We start from the raw sequence: 19,491 nt of genomic DNA on the forward strand, positions 1-19,491 counted from the left end.
TTACCGAAAACTTTAAATCACTATAGGGTTACAGCGATCCGCGCATCAGTTTAGCTACAATGATGAGGAGCAAATTATTTGTTTTACCTTAGTGCCCTAAGGTCAACTACCTGAGGCGCGGAATATGACATAAATACTATTGTACACATAAGTCACAAATATAAAGAAACACTTAGTAGATAATTTCACAGATACAGTTACTTCCCGGCCGAGACTAATCGTACCTACTGACCCCAACTAGAATAGCACGCATCACTCACAAGCTCTGATCAAAACAAATGCAATGGCAGATCCTTCTATAATGACGTGGATTATTGTTTTTATAGTATAGCAAATAAATGGGTAATAAAGGCCGTTTCTTTTCATTGATCGCGCTCAAATGAATTAGCCGACCCCAAAAATCTCAGCGACCAAAAAGGAGCGTGGTGCCCGTCATAGATTGTTATTCTTCCAGTGGAATCTCTTCCTGCTCGGCCAAATAGTCTTCCACGTCCTCATCGACATTCGCTTCTTGATACTGCTGGTCTGTATGGCAAGAAATTAGCTTATCCCAACTTGTAATCAGCGAAGAAATAGAGATACATACACTCAGCGATCAAATCGTTCAGGTTGCTCTCCGCCTCCGTGAATTCCATCTCATCCATACCCTCACCAGTGTACCAGTGCAAGAACGCCTTGCGTCTGAACATTGCGGTGAATTGATTGCTTGTACGAATAAAAAGTTCCTGGACGGCAGTAGAATTTCCGATAAACGTCGCCGAAGTCTTGAGATTAGAAGGCGGAATGTTGCAAAGTGAGCTACGTCACGTTAGAGACAGTTCGTTCTACATAGCGCAGACAGCACATACGTTTGAATGTTATTGGGAATCCATTCGACGAAGTAAGGCGAGTTCTTGGTTCTCATCGAGAGCACAGAGTCTTCGACCTCCTTGGTTGATACCTTCCCTCGAAAAATCGTAGACGCAGTCAGATAGCGTCCATGTAGGGGATTTGCGGCCGCCATCATGTTAACTGGATTAAAAAGTTGCTGGGTGAGTTCGGCAACGCCGAGGTGCTGGAAAGCACGGGTGTCTAGCCAGAGTCAGTCAATTACGGAAAGAATAAGTTTGGCATCGAACAACCACTTACTAACGGCGAACAACGGAGCAAATCCAACCATGAAGAAATGCAATCGAGGGAATGGGACCATATTAACGGCCAATTTTCTCAGATCACTGTTCAACTGACCAGGGAATCGCAAACACGTAGTCACACCCGACATCACCATCGAAATCAGCTTATTCAAATCAGAATAATCAGGCTGAGAAACTTTGAGAGTCTTGGTCGCAATATCATAGAGAGCTTCATTGTCCAGACAAAAAGTCTCGTCGGAGTTCTCGACCAGCTGATGAAACGATAGGACGGCGTTGTACGGCTCCGTAACGGTATCGGACACCTTAGGTGAGGGAAGGACGGAATAAGTGCAGAGCATCCGATCAGGATACTCTTCTCTAATCTTCGACAATAAAAGAGTTCCAAGACCGGAGCCAGTACCACCACCAAGGGAATGAGAGACCTGGAAACCCTGGAGCGAATCGGTATTTTCTGCTTCTCTTCTGACAATATCCATAATCCCCTCCATCAACTCCGCACCCTCGGTGTAGAAGCCCTTCGCCCAATTGTTTCCAGCACCAGAATCCGCAGAGATGAAGCTATCAGGTCTGAAAAGATCTCCCTGGGGCCCGGACCTGATTGCATCGAGCGTCGACGGCTCGAGATCGACAGCCACGGAGCGCGGGACGTATTTCCGATTAGACGCCTCAGCAAAGAAAACGTCAATCCGATCAAGTCTCTGGGTGTCTGATGTGTCGATTAAGTGGCCATTGCTATCGAGGCCATGTTCGGCAGTGATGGTGTTCCAGAAGGCGGACGAAATCTGGTTACTGTAATGATTAGAATTAGTGGTTGCGATTTGCCTATGACGTCATATATCATCATACCCTATAAATCAAGTTAGTATATATCAACCTTATGACGAATAAATATCTATAGATGATTCGACAAGGATCGTTCGGTCGCGTCAAGTGGCCGTGGACGGCAGATGCAACGCGCCGAGCTTGACCAGTAGCCGACGATACAGAACTCCACAACGTACCTGCTTGCCCGCACTGGATGGATACAATCTCACGCATGGTGGAATTGAGTAAATAATACTTAATCTATCGATACGATTTCAGATCTAGAAGGGGTTGTTGTTGATGTACAAGCGATCGAGGACGCCTTTTAATGGTGCGTGTACTCCACTCACCTAGTGTGGCAGTGTACACATGGGGCGGTGCTCAGGTTTGTTTACTGTGGCGCGGCAGCGCGTCCAGCTTTCACGGGCAGTAGACATCTACACATCGTCGACCAGTCAAATTTATGTCCGAGTACGGATTACTAATAATGATAAAGTATAGTATACAGCTATATAACATAATTCAATGCTTACAGATCGAAATCGAGATTGCACAATGACAATTACCCAATATGCTAGAATACAGAGACAACAACAAAGTTTACAACACAAGCTGTGCAGGTTTAGTACCCGCCCCTTATCAACATATCTAGACTCCAAACTAAAACACAGAAGATGCATTAAATAATTGGTTGACAATTAGGTAGATCGAAATTTCTCCATCTTTCACGCAGCCTTCAGCTGCCTAGTCCATATAACGTCACTTCTGACTAAATGGTAGTACTTTGTCTACCATCGGTCATCTTCGCACTGCGAGAGGATTATTGTTACGGTTGCTATAGGATATCTCGCAATTGAGAGGGCGGCCCTTTTGCGCGGCCCTGAGGTGGTCCCTGCTGCGACGCTGGCCGTTGAGATGGAATAAACTGTAACTGGGTTGGGGCCGCCGCTAGCGACTGCAGAGGCTGCTGGAGTAGCGATTCCTCGCCGATCAGCTCCAGCTGAGGCGAATGATGGTCTTCTGCTGTCAATTGCTGTGTACTGACAACATTCTGCTCCGACAGCTCCTGCTGGGAAAGTCGACGCTCACTGTTCTCATTCATTGAAAGCCTTCGCAATTTCGCGCGTCGATTCTGGAACCACACTTGCAGTTGTCTGGGTGACAGTCCTGGGATTTCGGCAGCGAGCCTCTCCCGCTGCGCAGCATCAGGATGTGGTTGTTTCGCGAATTCGGCAAGCAAGAACCGTGTTTGCGCATGAGTAAGCCTAGTAGCGAGAATTGTTAATGAATGGGATGTTGCGATTAAGATTAGCAGCGCAGGCGAGAAAGCGCGAGACATTGAGCATACCTGAATCGCTTCGACTTTAACCGCGACTCGGGTGCCGGAAAGAGAATGCCCTGCTGCGGGGCGGTCGCGGAGTGTTGGCCAACTGCCTGCGGTAGGAAATGTTGTTGTTGTCTATAAGGCGAATGCATCGGGTGAGAACGGTCGTATAATGGGGCGGTCTGGCTGGCGGCCAGATGGAGTTGGACCGACGACTCGGGCTCCGGAGCTCCGCGCATGTGCGGGCCGGATATTCCAGGCAGATTACTAGCCTGAGGCAGTCCATATGATTGAGGAATTAGTCTGGCTGCTGAGTAGTATGATATGACGGCCGTCTGAGGCTCGGGAATGGGAAGTTGCTGAGGGGTCGAGCTTGTCTGGGCATGTGGTGAATCTTGGGATGGAGAAGACGTATGGCCGTGATCCACAGCCTCGCTCACGTGTCCTATCGGAGGATAATAGGAGCCCTGCTGCCGCGTGACTGACAGTAGCTGTGGTTTATTTTGTTCTTGTTGGAACTCCAGCTGCCGCTGTTGCCGCTCTTGTGTGCGGAGTGGAGACATGGACGAGCCGGACGACGAAGAATAGGGAATCGAACCGAGCTGCGGTGTAACGTGAAACTGTGGAAGTGGCAGTGGCACCCCCATTTGCGACAGCTGCGACGGCTGAGGGGAAAGGCTCATTTGGAGCTGTTGCCGCGATGAGTACGGGGGGTAGAAAAGTGTATACGCAGCTGACATGGCATCGGCCGGCTCTGGCGGCGGTTCCAGCTGAGAAGCCGAACTGGGCAAAAACAACGGTACTGAATTGCGCTCAGCTTGCGACGACTGTTGGAGTCCGACGACTGGAGGATTGGGTATAGATGCGAACTCAGCAGGGTGGTCGGACGGAGGCGGAGGATAGCTTGGCGGCGGAGAGAAAGGGGCCATGGTCGCTGTTAGAGTAGACCATGAGCTGTAGGAAGAGTCAAGATCGAGAGCAACGCGTAGCGGAAGGGTTTCGGCCAGGCAGATTGGCAGTGCGGGAAGTATGCCGGCCAAGGGCTGCGAACAGAACAGTAGAAGCACACGCGGGCCACGAGCAGCATCGGGGCGCCACGCGGGACGAGGCAAGCCTTGATGACACTGGTCCGGTCCAGCGTTTGCACAGCAGGGCAAGTCCTCACGATTTCCTCGTGAGCAGTTCGAGAAAGCGCGTGGCCTGCCCCAGATTGGATAGCTACTGGCGATTCCGCCGGGCGATAGGCCATTTGGCCCCCAAAACTCTCGTGGCAAAGTCAAGCGCCAGGACTTTTGTCTCGGTAGTATTTTACCGCTGCACCTTTCCCCATCCACACGAATTGGCAAGTGCGTACGCCTGCAGTCTCTACTCCAACATTTATTTGCTCTACTCATATTATCGCATATCTGCTCTGCTACTTATTACTGTTCTTTCTACGACCGAATACCGGCTTGCGCTACTGACAGAAAGAGCAGTCTCAGCGTCACGTGCATAAAGGTGCGTTGGCGTGCGCTAGTCCGTCGCTTGAGCTTTGCAGCAAGACCGCCAGTTCGTCGTTTCTGCCGCTTCCGACGCGCGCTGCCGCACTTGCGTCAGGGTTGGGGCCATTGTCTGTAGGGAACAATGCAGGGGCCCATTGTCTGTAGGGAACAATGCAGGGTCTTAATTTTGACGTGCGACACTTGTATTAAACGGCCGCCAAACCCCGGATTTTGAACATTAGGAACAAAATGCCGAGATCGGGTGGTTCCATCCTGCATGCCACCTGGCAAGACCAGCTGGCAAGGAGACAAGGCTCAGCGCACGCCTCGGCCCGTACGGCTAAGTTAACTCGGCCGACCAAGGAACGTGCTCGCATGCATAAATCTATCTAAAGGGAACATCCATTTGGACAAAGGTGTAGGGAAAATTCCTCCGGGCAAAACAAAAACCCAGTGGGAAAACAAAGAGTCCCGGAGGTAAAACCTAACACTGTTCCTTATGAGCCTGTAAAGGCTCCCCTCTTGACGCCTGTCGACAAGGCGTCGCTGGGACCGGTAGTGGACCAAGTGGCTTGGTTCTTGCCGACTTGGATTCATCCCGATTCCAGACTGCCCTCTGACCCCCTGTAGTGCTCGCATTTGCTTGACGAGGATCTCAGCCTGTCACAGACTCCCCTCCTGACTCCTTGTCGACAAGGCGTCGCTGGAACCGCTAGTGGGACCAAGTGGCTTGGTTCTTGCCGTCTTGGACTCATCCCGGTTCCAGACTGCCTCTCATCCTGAGAACGCGTCACCGGAACTGGTAATGGACCAAGTGGCTTGGTCATCGCCGTTCTTGAAACCAGTCCTGCGAACGCGCTTGCCCGTCATCGTCTGCTGCCTTTGAATGTTAGCCATGTGACCAGATTGTACGAATTGCAAAAAGTACTCACATGCGTTCAAAGAGGATCTCAGTCAGTCACGACTCCCCTCTTACGGCCATGTAGAACGCGTCGATCTCGCCGGATCCATTCTCAGTGTCGTTGCAGCGACGATGACAGGGAACGGGAACAGCAGCAGCGGGGACAGGTGGAGATATCAATAACCAGAGAGGCCACACAAGCCAGCGCGTGTCGGATGCGAGTTCGCGACAGGCGCGTCCAAGCGCGAGCAAAAGCGTCCGATGTGGGCGCTCGCCGAGTGTTGGTAAGGCCGTCATCAGGTGCGAATACGAATATTTGTATAAGTGATTTGTTGTTCTCGGCGCGAACACGAGCCTGGCCAACCCCGTCCGAGCGCGATTGTGTTACGGTGTGTATCGTGTCAGGTGCGAGTTTGCGAACATGGACGCATCCAAGCGCGAATTTTCTCTACGCTCACCCGAGTCTTGGAACCGAGCACAGTGTCAATCAGGTGGAGATAATTATGGCCAGACGAGAGACACAGAAGTCAGCAATAGCCCGTGTCTGGCGAAGAGACAGAGTGTGAGGCGGCGTAGCCCGCGGTCTGGAGACTCGTGAAGTAGCTCGAGGCGGCGATGCAAGGCGCGTGTAATCAAGTGAATGATTGTTTATTCGCGACGCATCGAGCGTGAGCGTGAGTGATTTGTTTAGCGGCGATTCCAGTGCGTGCGTGTCTCGTGTATCACAATAGTCGATTGCCAAATTCGATAGTTAGTACATCACAGGCGCACATTTAAAATTGATCTCGCTTAGATGTGTTCACATTCATCCATCACGTGCAACACTTCGTAGCTGACTGCGCGCAATAATATGGCTTTCGTCTCTGCTTCCACATGTGTGGCCTCACCACTTGAGCCGCACTCTCCTCGTACTACTTTGCGTTTCTAATCGATGGCACCCGAACCGAGAGGCGACCCGGAGGCTCGCACGGTACACGGAACACGGAACACGGAATGGCAATCTCAACTGAACTACGCCTAACACGGACTCACCAGTCGCCAGACCGCCGGCTATTTCTGTTTTCTGTGCCTCTCGTCTGATTATATATCCCCCACTTGCTTTTGCTGCTGCTGTTGTTCCCACTTCATCTATCCTCGCTCCCAGAATACCGTTCATCAACTTGCATCTTCGATAATGGCTCAACAGAAACGACAACAGAAGCCACCACGACAACAGCCCCCATTACCTTTCTGGAACAGCGGTTCAGCACAAATCAGTCAGCGGCTGTGGTTGCCCTCTTCCTCCTGCCACGCCGAGAAATGGGGGTCGGAACCAGTTGCCCACGGTTGGGCCAGTTGTCTTCGGTGGTCGTCTACGACGGAGGTGAAGGAGCCCTTCACCTCCGTAGAGCTCATCTCCTCCGTACCAGACGATTTGGGCAAGGGAAGTCCTACGAACAAAGCCAAGACGGAAAAGGAGCCCGCGGCGAAGGCCAAAAGGCACAGATTGTACCCCACGGCCGAGGAGAAGAAGATTTTGGTGAAGTGGATTGGGGCGGCGCGTTGGACATACAACGAATGTCTGCGCGCCATAATGGATGAGGGGGTCCCTAAGTCGAAGAAGGCGTTGAGAGCCAGGGCGATCAACAAGGAGGCGATAGAGTTGTTGAACAAACCCTGGCTTGAGGAGACTCCTTACGACATCCGGGATGCTGCGATGGATGACCTCCTGAAGGCATTTGCGTCGGGAGCAGCTAGGTACAAAAACGATAAGAAAGCGTTTCAGATCTCGTACCGCTCTCGACAAAAGTGCTTCCAGGAGAGCATCGTCATCCACAGCAAGCACTGGCCGCGGTGCAGTGGGAAGTTCGCCTTTCTTCGGCACATGAAGAGTGCAATAAAACTTCCCGAGAAGCTGCTTTATGACAGCAGGCTGGTGATGGAGAGGCATACAGGCAACTTTTATTTGTGCGTGCCCGGGCCACTAGAGGAGGTAGAAGGCCATGCAGGTATTCCTCGGGTCGTGTCCTTGGATCCGGGTGTACGGACGTTTATGACGGGGTACAGTCCGGACGGTGAGGTACTTGAACTGGGGAAGGCCGACATTGGCCACATCTACCGGTTGTGCCACCGGATGGATGCCCTGCAGAGCCGGTGGTCTGTGAAGGGGCTAGAGTACAGGAAGAGACGGCGGATGAAGAGGGCAGCTGCAATGATCCGGCGACGGATAAGGAATCTGGTGGATGACCTGCATTGTCGGACTGCCAAATTCTTGTGCAGTTCGTACAATCTGGTTTTATTGCCAAAGTTCGAGACGCAGCAGATGGTGACAGGTAGGGGGCGTCGCAGGATTGGTTCCAAGACGGCGAGAGCCATGGCAACTTGGTCCCACTTCCGGTTCCAGCGGCGCCTTCTAAACAAGGCAAGGGAGTACCCCTGGTGCCGTGTTGTGTTGGTCAGCGAGGCGCACACAAGCAAGACCTGCGGAGCATGCGGTCGTCTGAACAACGTCGGCCGTAGCAAAGTGTTCAGATGCGCTCAATGCGGGTATGTGTGTGACCGAGACATCAACGGGGCGAGGAACATTCTGGTGAGGTACTGCACCAAACTTGCAAGTGGGGAGTCTGTGACGGACTGAGATCCTCTTCAGGCACATGCGTGCGTTGACTCTTGTGTTGCTGTGTTCCCGTGAGCCCTGAACCATCGACCTCAGATCCTGCGGCTCGTTATTATGAGCCTGCACTGTATATCCTTCCTTCCCGTTAAGTCCCTGCATCCCGCGACTGGTTGTTTGTTGGCCCTCCACCCAAATGCCTTCGCCAGTCTCCTAATCTCCGACCGATTGGACGCGGTTCCCGGTGCTACATTTGAGTATTGTGTTCTTTGTTCTACTTGTAAGATGTCTGTACGCTAACGGCACCAGTAGAGCCCTTTTGGAGGTCGGCAGTACGTTATATTTACAGTCAAAATCTTACTTACTAGCTTTGCATAGATAGACAGCAAATTTACGACGAATGGCATTGTAACATTTAAGGATTTAGTATTGCATCTGTTTCTGCCTTCTGGTTAGTGTAATTTAAGTTTTGATCTCCGTTCTCCGCAATAGGTGCCGACGACAGTATAGCTATGGTACATTAATGTCGCCTAAAGTGCTCGCCCGCGTACTCTACAACAATTTTGAATTTCCCACAGAATCGCCAATATTACTCCGTCCAGCCGTTCTAGAAAATTACGTCAGGTCTGGACTCATCGACGAGTCGTACTCTGCATTAGTACCGTCCTCGGATTCGTGTTCAGACGGGCATCGTGGTACGGAACGTGTCGCAGAAGCAAGTCGATCGCCTAGACGAATTTGAGGGCGATGAATACGAAAGGAGGACGGTCGTAGTCCACGATTTGGAAACCGGAGAGGCCCTAGAGGCGCAGTGCTACATATGGGTTGAATGGGTTGATGACGTGAAACGATTTACAGGTGCGGATTGGGATTTTGAAGAATCATGCAGTAAGTGATTCGAGTGATCGGTCGGACCGTCGGGTGCTGACCGATGTAGAAATCGTGCTGACCCATATTTGGCTTGTTGTATGGAATCCATCACGAAAGGAGTAGATATCCGCGCCGCACCCGGTCGGGTGGAGCAGCCTTTTGTTTCGCCAGACACTTACATATTGTGAACAATATGCTGGCATTTCCATTATAAAATATAGTATAAGTATATACCTGTGCCCTTCTCCGCAATACGCACCAGAACATATTTGCGGTCTAAGCCAAATCGCCGAGGCGATTGAACCTCGGGATCGCAACTCTCCCAATTGCGACATGGGGTGGTATCGGAAACCGTGGACGGTCCTAGTCGCTCCTTCCGGTCCGGATCCGAGAACTACGTAATATAATTCACTAGAACGTATTCAGCGAGCATGCATGCAGTGCCTGTTAATATGAAGGAGAACTACAGTGTTGCCGATTGGCCCGTATATGGTCCCAAAATACTCGCCGAATCTTGGCTCAGTTAAATCGGACATAATAGTTAACTTCTATTGCCGTCGATAATGGTGTGCTGCTAGAAGGCTCGAATATCAACTATAAGTCCCACTACCGGTGGCTAATCATATTTTGATGACAATTATATAGCGGACGCGGCAGCGGTGTCGAAAGTACGAAGGTGAGGGTTGAACAGCCCGGAGTTTTCCGAGTTTGTGTCCGCCTCATGATGTCGAGCTTGAGTTCGCAACTTCGATATGCTTATTCTCCCCTGGATTTCTCCTCACAATTCTGCCGTCCTAGCATAGAAGCGGGACTACAATCAGCGCTTCCGTTATGAAGTCCGCGTTGCCTTTCGTTCAAAGGGTATGCATGCGACTGACATTTCTTGTTGATCGTGACGATGCTCAGTGGCAGATCGAATAGGTTTGGTCGTCGTTCCTGATGACTTCTGGACTGGAACCAACATTGATTCCGCGTGTACGACAGTATTTGGCGGCGATCGATGGCTTGCTTGAACTCTACTGACAATAGTCCGCATAGTTGAAATTGGTGGATGCAGTGCCGGGTCATGTTAAATTGGAGTTGACTATTGAGAAGAGTCATACAGTGAGTCTACTATTGAGGACTAGCCTATTTCGCGCTAACGCGGCACAGAATCGGCTAGAAATTTTACATGGCGGAACTGTTGCTTCTCTTGGTACGGGAAATTAGTAATTTGTCCAGAAACTACGACTGATGCTCGCGATAGCCGATCTCGCCGGTTCTTTGGCGGTCTCGTCACGGGGCATGTTCAGCACCGGCGTCTCCACAGACTTGAACGTGACATATATCTCATCAGGTGGCAAAATCGGTATGTATCTGGGGAGTCTTCGGAATGATATGGCCATACTAATGGTGGGTAGGGGATAAGATCTTCATAGTTAGCCTCCACAGCGCGTTCCGTCAAGCATTCTGGCTAACAACCGGTAGGAAAGCAAGTGCCACAAGCTCGGCCGCAGTCTAGCGTTCACCACCGTCGAGTTTTATAAGTCCCAAAAGTATGAACTGTTTGCGCGGGGAACGCACACCAAATATGTTGCTGCGGCAATGAAGGATGCAAGTAACTTGTTCATGATTAGGTAGATTGGAATCGCTAACGTCGAGCAGGAGAATAATAGACTCGAGGAGTACAATGCGTAGATACATGCGAATTTGGAGTGCATGCGGGGACACGCTATCACAAGACGAAAATCGCGAACAAGACTTCCTGACAGACTCGCTCGAATCTTGTGCATACGGTAGGCGCTTAGACGACGTTTACAAGATCGCATACAAGTTTGATATATACAAATCCTGATAGGTTTATACCGAATTATTAGAGTAGACTTTATTGATTGTGCTCTCTGTCAGTTCTTTTAAAGGCAGAAATAACTCTTGCTGTAACGCCTGTCTTGCCGAAGATTGTTCTTGTCATCCAAGCTTCCTTGCCAATGACTTAGAAACTGCTTCCAAGACATCTCGTCATCGAGCGTGCTGCCATTAGCTGCTGACAAAGTAACATCACGCGCATGTGGATTGATTTCCATAACCATAATCAGTCTCGCTTTCTGATCTCTCATAGGGCCCCGATAACGTCTGTTGTCCCTTCTGCTCATCCCGCTTGTTCCTAACAACTTGCGACAATTGTTCCGAGTACGGAACCTTCCGCCACGATGTGTGTTGCATGGGACGAAGATACGGATACCTACTCTTACCATCGGTGACTTGCGTTGTCTAGATCCCATGACTTTAGCCGCAGATGTGCTTTGAGCCGTGCTTCCCATACAATAAATTCTTTCCATTGTACTTGGGAATCTTATTGTCTTTGTATACAGCGTTAAGCGCTATGAGTGGCATGTAATTACTGCAGAACACTTTTGATTAAGCGAGTGTAAACCAGAAACTCTCACGAGCCGTGACAAAATCACGTGACTAGAATGGGAGGCTTAGTTAGGCTGTGGCTTTGGTGCCCCATGACCATCAAGGCTGGAACAGACAGACAGCTTTGCTCGATATTATTCGGCTGCATCAGGAAATAGTGTACTTAAGTCGCGTTGCATACATAAGCTCTTTCACGCGAGGACGAACGAGCGATTGGCCTTGGCCATTTGAGACGTCGCAATGGACAATTCTGTCCTGAATCATATCTTCAGTGACCTCCGGTCAAAGTGAGTTCCTTCTTTCTGGCGCGTCTACCTTTAAATGCGGACAGGCTAATGGCTAATCCCGATGTAGATCTCCTGATGTCCGTAATCGTTCTGCGGAGGAACTTCGAGACCATCTTTTAGCCGTCGTGCGCGAGCTTCCGATAGATCAATTTACGCGATATAATAACGATGTGAATCGGCGAATTTTCGAACTGATACACTCCACTGATACGTACGACAAGCTTGGCGGCATCACTGCAATCGACAAGTTAATAGATTTTGACGGCACAGAGGAAAATGCGACAAAGATCACCCGGTTCGCGAATTACCTCCGCATAGTAATCCCGTCAACCGACGTCGATGCTATGCGGATTGCTGCCAAAGCCCTGGGCCGTCTCGCCATCCCTGGCGGCACGCTCACCGTCGACTTCGTCGAGTTTGAAGTGAAGCGCGCGTTGGAATGGTTACAATCGGATCGTCAGGAGACCAGACGACAGGCCGCCATGCTGATCATTTCCGAGCTCGCCCAGAATAGTCCGACAATTTTGTACGCCTATGTCCCGCAGATCCTCGACCTTATCTGGGTGGCATTGCGAGATCCGAAAGTTACGGTTCGGAACGATGCTGCAGACGCGTTGCGTGCCTGTCTGAAGATTATCTATCAGAGGGACAATCAGCTGAGGCAGCAGTGGTACTCGAAAATTTACGAGGAGGCCCAAAAGGGGTTCCGCATTGGCTCTGCGGACGCGATTCATGGAAGCTTGCTAGTGTATCGCGAGTTTTTTGAGCAAGCGGGAATGTTCATGCAAAAGTACTACGACGATGTTTGCGAGACGGTCCTCAAGTACAAAGACCACAGAGACAGCCTGGTCAGGAGGACTGTTCTCGTCATGATGCCCAATCTCGCGAGCTACAACCCGAATGATTTCGCTAGCAAATACATGCACAAATGCATGCTTCATTTACTGGGGCAGTTGAAAAAGGACCGTGAGCGCAATCAAGTGTTCCAATCGATCGGTAAAATTGCTGGCGCTGTGAGGAGTAACATGGGTCCATACCTGGACGCAATCCTGACGAACATTAAGGAGGGACTGAGCCAAAAAGGACGAGCAAGAAAGGAGCAAGAAAAGGCGATTTTCGAATGTATCAGTATGTTGGCAGCTGCAGTCGGCCAAGCATTGACGAAGAATCTCAACCTCGACATTTTGGATTTAATGTTTGCATGTGGCCTTAGCGAACATTTGAGGACTACGTTGGTTGATCTGGCAACATATATTCGACCTTTGCTTCCAACAATACAAGAGCGTCTCATTACCATCATTGCATATTCCCTCAGTGGGAGAGCGTTCCGGGTGCCGGGCTCGCCAGAGTCAACGCTACCTATGCTCCCGGAGGCCGCGCGTGAATATCGAGAAGCAATACTCTCTAAAGATGGACCGGCTGGAAACAGCGATATGAAAGATACCGACCTCATTGCGCTTACAATGCGGATTTTGGGAACCTTTGATTTTACAGGATATACGTTCAACGAATTTGTGCGAAACTGCGTGATCACGTATCTGGATGACGAGAATCCAGAGGTCAGAAAAGCGACTGCGCTGGCATCGTGTTCGTTGTTTTTGAAGGATCCGATTTGTTTCCAGACTAGTGCGCACGCAATTCGGGTTGTTGGCGATGTGCTAGAGAAGCTGCTGGCCGTTGCAATTGCCGATCCCGGTAAGTTATAGTTTATTGAACGTGTGAAAGGGGTAATCTAACAGAAGTAGTTACCGAAATCAGACTTGAAGTTCTCAAATCATTCGACGCTCGATTTGACTCGCATCTCTCACAAGCCGACAACGTGCGGCTTTTGTTTACAGCGCTGAACGACGAAGTGTTCGCCGTGCGTCAGGTGTCCATCAGAATCATTGGTCGCTTGACGAATATTAATCCAGCCTATGTGATGCCTCCTCTGCGAAAGACGTTGATTCAACTGCTCACCGAACTCGAGTATTCGACCAATAGCAGATCTAAAGAAGAAAGCGCAAAGTTGCTGTCGATTCTGGTTCGTTCGACGAAAGGATTGATAAAGCCTTACGTCAATCCAATGATAAAAGTTCTATTACCGAAGGCGCGTGACAACAGTACCGCGACGGCAGCTAGTGTTATTTCTGCGTTGGGTGAATTATCTCGCGTCGGTGGAGAGGAACTTATTCCTTATATCAAAGATTTGATGCCCTTGATTCTAGATGTCTTGCAGGACCAGAGTTCACCGCTGAAAAGAGATGCGGCGCTTCGAACGTTGGGCCAGCTTGCCAACAGCTCAGGATACGTCATTGATCCTCTAATTGATTATCCGCAGCTTCTCGCAGTGCTGGTGTCTATCTTAAAATCAGAGCAGTCATTACCTATTCAACGAGAAACAGTCAAACTCATTGGTATTCTTGGTGCATTGGATCCATACAAGCATCAAATTGTGGAACGCGGAACCGGTGACAAGTCACGTGAGCACAGTGCGACGGCTACTGATGTCTCGCTATTAATGGCTGGTATTAATCCATCATCGTCGGACGATTACTATGCGACCGTTGTGATTAATATTCTTTTAAACATTCTGAGAGATCCATCACTCGGCTCTCATCACACTGCGGTCATTCAGGCCATCATGTATATTTTCAAGACACTGGGATTGAAGTGCGTACCGTTCCTGAATCAGATCATCCCAAGCTTTTTGGCCGTCATGCGCACCTGCTCGCACAGTATCCTAGATTTCTACTTCCAGCAACTTGGCATCCTGGTTACCATTGTCAAACAACATATTCGGAATTTCCTGCCGGACATCTTCGTTCTCGTTAAGGATTTTTTCAGGCAATCGTCTAGTCTGCAGGTTACAATTCTCACGCTTGTCGAATCCGTCTCACGGGCTCTAGAAGGCGATTTCAAGATGTACCTGCAGCAATTACTCCCATTAATGCTCCAAATCTTTGATCAAGACAAGTCCGCCCTTCGAACGCCTACTCAGAAAGTTCTTCATGCTTTTGTTGTTTTCGGGTCAAATGTGGAGGAATATATCCATCTTGTGCTCCCATCGGTCGTCCGCATGTTTGAGAATTCGCCTCCAGTGTTGGAAATCGCGGCAATGGAGACTGTCGGCCAAATGTGCAAGAACGTTAATCTGGAAGATATGGTCTCTAGAATTATGCACCCGACGCTCCGTGTACTTGCATCGACTACCAATGACGATGTGCGCAAGTCTGCTATGGAATTGGTCACGTCGATGATATACTATCTCCGGGACGACATCGCGGTGTTTATACCAGTGATCAATAAAGTTGTCGTGTCGAATAAGATATATCATTCGCAGTATGAACTGTTGGTGTCGAAGATGGTTAAGAAGGAGCCATTCCCGCAGAGACTAGATACCGAGTCCGACAGGAAGTACGCCGTCAGTGGTATTGATGAAGTTTCGGAAGCCAAGGCGCCGGTTAAGAAATTGCCGGTTAACCAGCAGCATCTCAAAGCAGCATGGGAGGCATCCCAGAAGTCGACTAGAGATGACTGGCAAGAATGGATCAGGCGCCTAAGTGTTGAGCTACTGAAAGAGTCACCTTCACACGCACTAAGAGCTTGCGCATCGTTGGCTGGTGTATACTACCCTCTCGCGAAGGATTTATTCAACGTCAGCTTTGTGTCGTGTTGGACGGAGCTGTATGATCAACATCAGGATGAGTTGGTTCGTGCGATTGAAACCGCGTTGATGTCACCAAAGATTCCGCCTGAGATCCTGCAGACCTTGCTGAATCTTGCCGAGTTTATGGAACACGATGATAAGGCGTTACCAATGGATATTCGCACTTTGGGACAGTACGCAACCAGATGTCATGCTTACGCAAAGGCATTGCATTACAAAGAACTCGAATTTATTCAGGAGCCTACTACGCCGACCATTGAGTCATTAATCAGCATTAACAATCAACTGCAACAAAATGACGCCGCTGTCGGAATCTTGAAGCACGCTCAGCAGCATCATGATTTGCAGCTGAAGGAGACGTGGTACGAAAAGTTGCAGAGATGGGAAGATGCTTTAGAAGCGTATAATCGGAGGGAAAAGGATGAGCCGAACAGCCTGGATATCACGATGGGTAAGATGCGATGTCTGCATGCATTGGGCGAGTGGGATTTGCTGTCTCAGTTAGCGCATGAAAAGTGGATCAATTCCAATAATGAGATCCGGAGGTCAATCGCTCCATTGGCTGCCGCTGCAGCTTGGGGTCTGGGCCAGTGGGATCGAATGGCGCAGTACATCAACGTCATGAAGGTAGAGTCGCCAGACAGATCGTTCTTCCACGCCATTCTGTCATTACATCGGAATCATTTTGAAGACGCTGCTACGCATATCGTGAAGGCACGAGATTTGCTTATCACGGAGTTGGCTGCGCTGGTCGGCGAGAGTTATAACCGAGCATATGGTGTTGTGGTCCGTGTTCAAATGCTGTCCGAGTTGGAAGAGATCATTACTTACAAAATGGCGGCCGATGATCCTGAGCAGCAGCGAGTTATGCGCAAAACGTGGACAAAGCGACTGAAAGGTTGCCAGCGGAACGTGGATATCTGGCAGCGCATGCTTAAGGTTCGCGCTCTGGTCGTCAAGCCTCGTCAAGATATGGAAATGTGGATCAAGTTTGCAAACCTCTGTCGAAAGTCCGGTCGAATGGGATTGGCAGAGAAATCTCTCAACTCACTTGTCGATGATCCTGATCCAAGCGACCTGGCCAATTCCTCACCAACATCATATGCTGGTCGCGCACCCCCGCAGGTAGTGTACGCTCAATTGAAGTACATGTGGGCAACAGGAAACCAGAAAGAAGCCTTGAATCACTTGTGCGATTTCACATCGAAGATGTCGCAAGATCTCGGATTGAATACTAATGACCTCATGACCGAGCCCCTACCTTCGGAGCTCGTCGTATCCGCCTCGCTTACAAATATTCCCATGGTCAATGGCAGCGGTAGTGTGAACGGATCTAGTGCGCTCGTCAACGGCAATGGAAACGTAAGTGCGGCTACCGCGTCCGCGGCCACCCGGACTCGGATTCAAGAGTACACAAAATTACTGGCTCGATGCTTCTTGAAACAGGGTGAATGGCAAATCGCACTTCACGACTCTTGGCGCAGCGAAAATTCCAACTCTATCTTGAGATCGTATTTATTGGCGACCTACTTCGACAAAGGATGGTACAAGGCGTGGCATAACTGGGCTCTCGCCAATTTTGAAGTTGTCACTTCCACCGACAAAGCTGATAGTAAGGACAGGAGTGAGGCAATGTCGAATGAGCTTGTCGACAAATATGTATTGCCAGCTATTCAGGGCTTCTTTAAGTCTATCTACTTATCTAGCGGCAATTCCCTACAGGACACTTTACGACTGCTCACACTTTGGTTCCGTTACGGTGGTTTGCCAGAACCAGCCACAGCAATGAACGAGGGCTTCACGACTGTCAGTATCGATACATGGCTAGAAGTCATTCCACAGTTAATCGCAAGGATTCATCAGCCTAATCCAATTGTGCGCAAAGCGCTTCACACGTTATTGTCCGATCTTGGTCGGGCGCATCCGCAGGCTCTCGTGTATCCCTTGACGGTGGCAATCAAGTCTGACAGTCATACTCGTCAAATGGCGGCTGCTGCTATTATGGACAAAATGCGTTCTCATAGTGCGACGCTCGTGAAACAGGCAGAAATTGTCATTCAGGAACTTATCCGCGTTGCCGTACTATGGCATGAACAGTGGCACGAAGGCCTAGAGGATGCTTCCAGGCTATTTTTTGGCGATCATAACATCGAGAAGATGTTTGCTACATTAGAGCCTTTGCATAAGATGCTTGAGAGGGTAAAACGATGTGATCTTCATTGGCCGTGATTCTTGCTAACTGTTTTCTAGGGTCCTCAAACCCTACGGGAGATTTCATTCCATCAAGCATTCGGTCGTGATCTTCGAGAAGCCTATGAATGGGTATCAAGTTTTAAGCGCACTAATGATATGACACATCTGAATCAGGCTTGGGATGTCTATTACAATGTTTTCCGGAGAATCACTCGTCAGCTACCTCAACTTCAGACTCTTGACCTGCAGTATGTATCGCCTAACCTACTGGAATGTCATGATCTTGAGTTGGCCGTCCCCGGAACGTACGCCAGCGGTAAACCGATTATTCGGATTGTCAGTTTCGAACCAACATTCACGGTTATCTCCTCGAAACAGCGACCCCGACGACTCACGATTAAGGGCAGCGATGGCCAGGATTATCAGTATGCACTTAAAGGTCATGAGGACATTCGTCAGGATAGTTTGGTCATGCAGTTATTCGGCTTGGTTAACACATTGCTTTCGGCTGATTCGGAGTGTTTTAAGCGTCACTTGAATATCCAGCAATATCCAGCTATTCCGCTTTCCCCGAAGTCGGGCTTGCTTGGGTGGGTCAAGGATAGCGATACATTCCATGTGCTCATCAGGGAATACCGCGACAGTCGCAAAATTCTGCTCAATATCGAGCATCGCATAATGTTGCAGATGGCGCCAGATTACGATCATCTCACTCTCATCCAGAAGGTAGAGGTGTTCATGTATGCTCTTGATAACACAACTGGTCAGGACCTTTACCGTGTTCTGTGGTTAAAGAGTAGATCTTCCGAAGCGTGGCTTGATCGCCGTACCACCTATACACGCTCACTAGCAGTCATGTCTATGGTTGGATACATTCTTGGACTTGGTGATCGCCATCCTTCGAATCTTATGCTTGATCGATACACTGGTAAAGTCGTTCACATCGACTTTGGGGACTGCTTTGAAGCTGCGATCCTTCGTGAGAAGTATCCGGAGAAAGTTCCGTTTCGACTTACGCGAATGCTTACGTATGCCATGGAGGTTTCGGGCATCGAAGGCAGCTTCCGCATTACTTGCGAAAACGTCATGCGGGTCCTTCGTGATAACAAAGAATCATTAATGGCCATTTTGGAAGCTTTCGCGCACGATCCTCTGATTAACTGGGGTTTCAATCTACCACAGCCAGACCGTCCATCTCAAGCTCTTGGAGGACCGTATCCAACCGATGGCGCTAGTAGAAATAGCACCGTCAATATCGCTGGGAACGTTTCGGGTTCGATGTCAAGTAGAGAGCGCAAGGGAAGCATTATCGGTGTGTCGCCCTCCGGATTGGATAGAAGAAGGCCTCAGATTGATGAAGAGGAGGTCGTGAATTGTAAGCGACCAATTTATGAACTTATTGTCTAGCATACCCACTAACTGATAACTGTAGTGGAACTTCAAAACCAGTTGGACTCGCGTAATGCCCGTGCAACGGTTGTACTAAAGCGAATATCGGATAAGCTTACAGGAAACGACTTTAAGCAACCAAAGGAACTTGATGTGCCCCATCAGGTCGATAAGCTCATCCAGCAGGCGACATCGGTTGAGAATCTGTGCCAGCATTATATTGGATGGTGTTCATTTTGTAAGTTCACCTACGCTTTGGAAAGCTTAGGGTTACTAATAGTTCTCGGTAGGGTAAGGAATTCAGCTGGTTTGCAGGATTGTGAGGCAGGTTCGATTGAAGTGTCTTGTTTACGTGGTTACGCGTATGGAGTTAACATTTGGCTGGTTGGACGTTAGAATTGTACTATATTAATCTCAATGGATAGAGTATTGATTGCATTATATACTGTCAGTCTATATAAACAACCTGG

At 49.5% G+C, this 19,491-nt stretch overlaps 6 protein-coding genes across 6 annotated transcripts; 3 read left to right on the forward strand and 3 right to left on the reverse strand.

Annotated features, from left to right (window-relative positions):
• Positions 1-145: 145 nt before the first annotated feature.
• On the reverse strand, positions 146-2,171 carry POJ06DRAFT_288202 (Tubulin/FtsZ, GTPase domain-containing protein; the record flags this gene model as incomplete). Its single annotated transcript, XM_056190289.1, has 5 exons — positions 146-525; positions 587-798; positions 849-1,071; positions 1,129-1,922; positions 2,131-2,171. The coding sequence occupies 5 exons, from the start codon at positions 2,169-2,171 to the stop codon at positions 443-445; spliced, it is 1,353 nt and encodes a 450-aa protein (XP_056046571.1). The 3' UTR covers positions 146-442.
• A 340-nt stretch (positions 2,172-2,511) lies between these two features.
• Positions 2,512-4,416, reverse strand: POJ06DRAFT_273706 (uncharacterized protein). The gene is made up of 2 exons (XM_056189593.1): positions 3,286-4,416; positions 2,512-3,202 (listed from the first exon to the last, which is right to left on the reverse strand). The coding sequence occupies exons 1-2, from the start codon at positions 4,188-4,190 to the stop codon at positions 2,773-2,775; spliced, it is 1,335 nt and encodes a 444-aa protein (XP_056046572.1). The 5' UTR covers positions 4,191-4,416; the 3' UTR covers positions 2,512-2,772.
• A 523-nt stretch (positions 4,417-4,939) lies between these two features.
• Positions 4,940-5,250, reverse strand: POJ06DRAFT_246632 (uncharacterized protein). The gene has a single exon (XM_056186808.1). The coding sequence runs from the start codon at positions 5,117-5,119 to the stop codon at positions 4,949-4,951; it is 171 nt and encodes a 56-aa protein (XP_056046573.1). The 5' UTR covers positions 5,120-5,250; the 3' UTR covers positions 4,940-4,948.
• A 1,567-nt stretch (positions 5,251-6,817) lies between these two features.
• Positions 6,818-8,260, forward strand: POJ06DRAFT_236062 (putative transposase DNA-binding domain-containing protein; the record flags this gene model as incomplete). Its single annotated transcript, XM_056185880.1, has 1 exon — positions 6,818-8,260. The coding sequence occupies one exon, from the start codon at positions 6,818-6,820 to the stop codon at positions 8,258-8,260; it is 1,443 nt and encodes a 480-aa protein (XP_056046574.1).
• Positions 8,261-9,840: 1,580 nt separating this feature from the next.
• Positions 9,841-10,891, forward strand: POJ06DRAFT_63306 (HotDog domain-containing protein). Its single transcript, XM_056191305.1, has 8 exons — positions 9,841-9,967; positions 10,028-10,081; positions 10,145-10,210; positions 10,259-10,301; positions 10,353-10,454; positions 10,507-10,523; positions 10,574-10,699; positions 10,751-10,891. The coding sequence occupies exons 1-8, from the start codon at positions 9,938-9,940 to the stop codon at positions 10,781-10,783; spliced, it is 471 nt and encodes a 156-aa protein (XP_056046575.1). The 5' UTR covers positions 9,841-9,937; the 3' UTR covers positions 10,784-10,891.
• A 722-nt stretch (positions 10,892-11,613) lies between these two features.
• On the forward strand, positions 11,614-19,461 carry POJ06DRAFT_246645 (armadillo-type protein). The gene is made up of 6 exons (XM_056186809.1): positions 11,614-11,790; positions 11,858-13,485; positions 13,536-17,638; positions 17,690-19,007; positions 19,065-19,259; positions 19,312-19,461. Exons 1-6 carry the CDS (start codon positions 11,744-11,746, stop codon positions 19,314-19,316), a joined length of 7,296 nt encoding a protein of 2,431 aa, XP_056046576.1. The 5' UTR covers positions 11,614-11,743; the 3' UTR covers positions 19,317-19,461.
• The last annotated feature ends 30 nt before the right edge of the window (positions 19,462-19,491 follow it).

This window comes from Lipomyces tetrasporus (assembly GCF_029532465.1).
Source record: "Lipomyces tetrasporus strain NRRL Y-64009 chromosome Unknown POJ06scaffold_2, whole genome shotgun sequence".
In the NCBI taxonomy this organism is placed as follows: Eukaryota; Fungi; Ascomycota; class Lipomycetes; order Lipomycetales; family Lipomycetaceae; genus Lipomyces; species Lipomyces tetrasporus.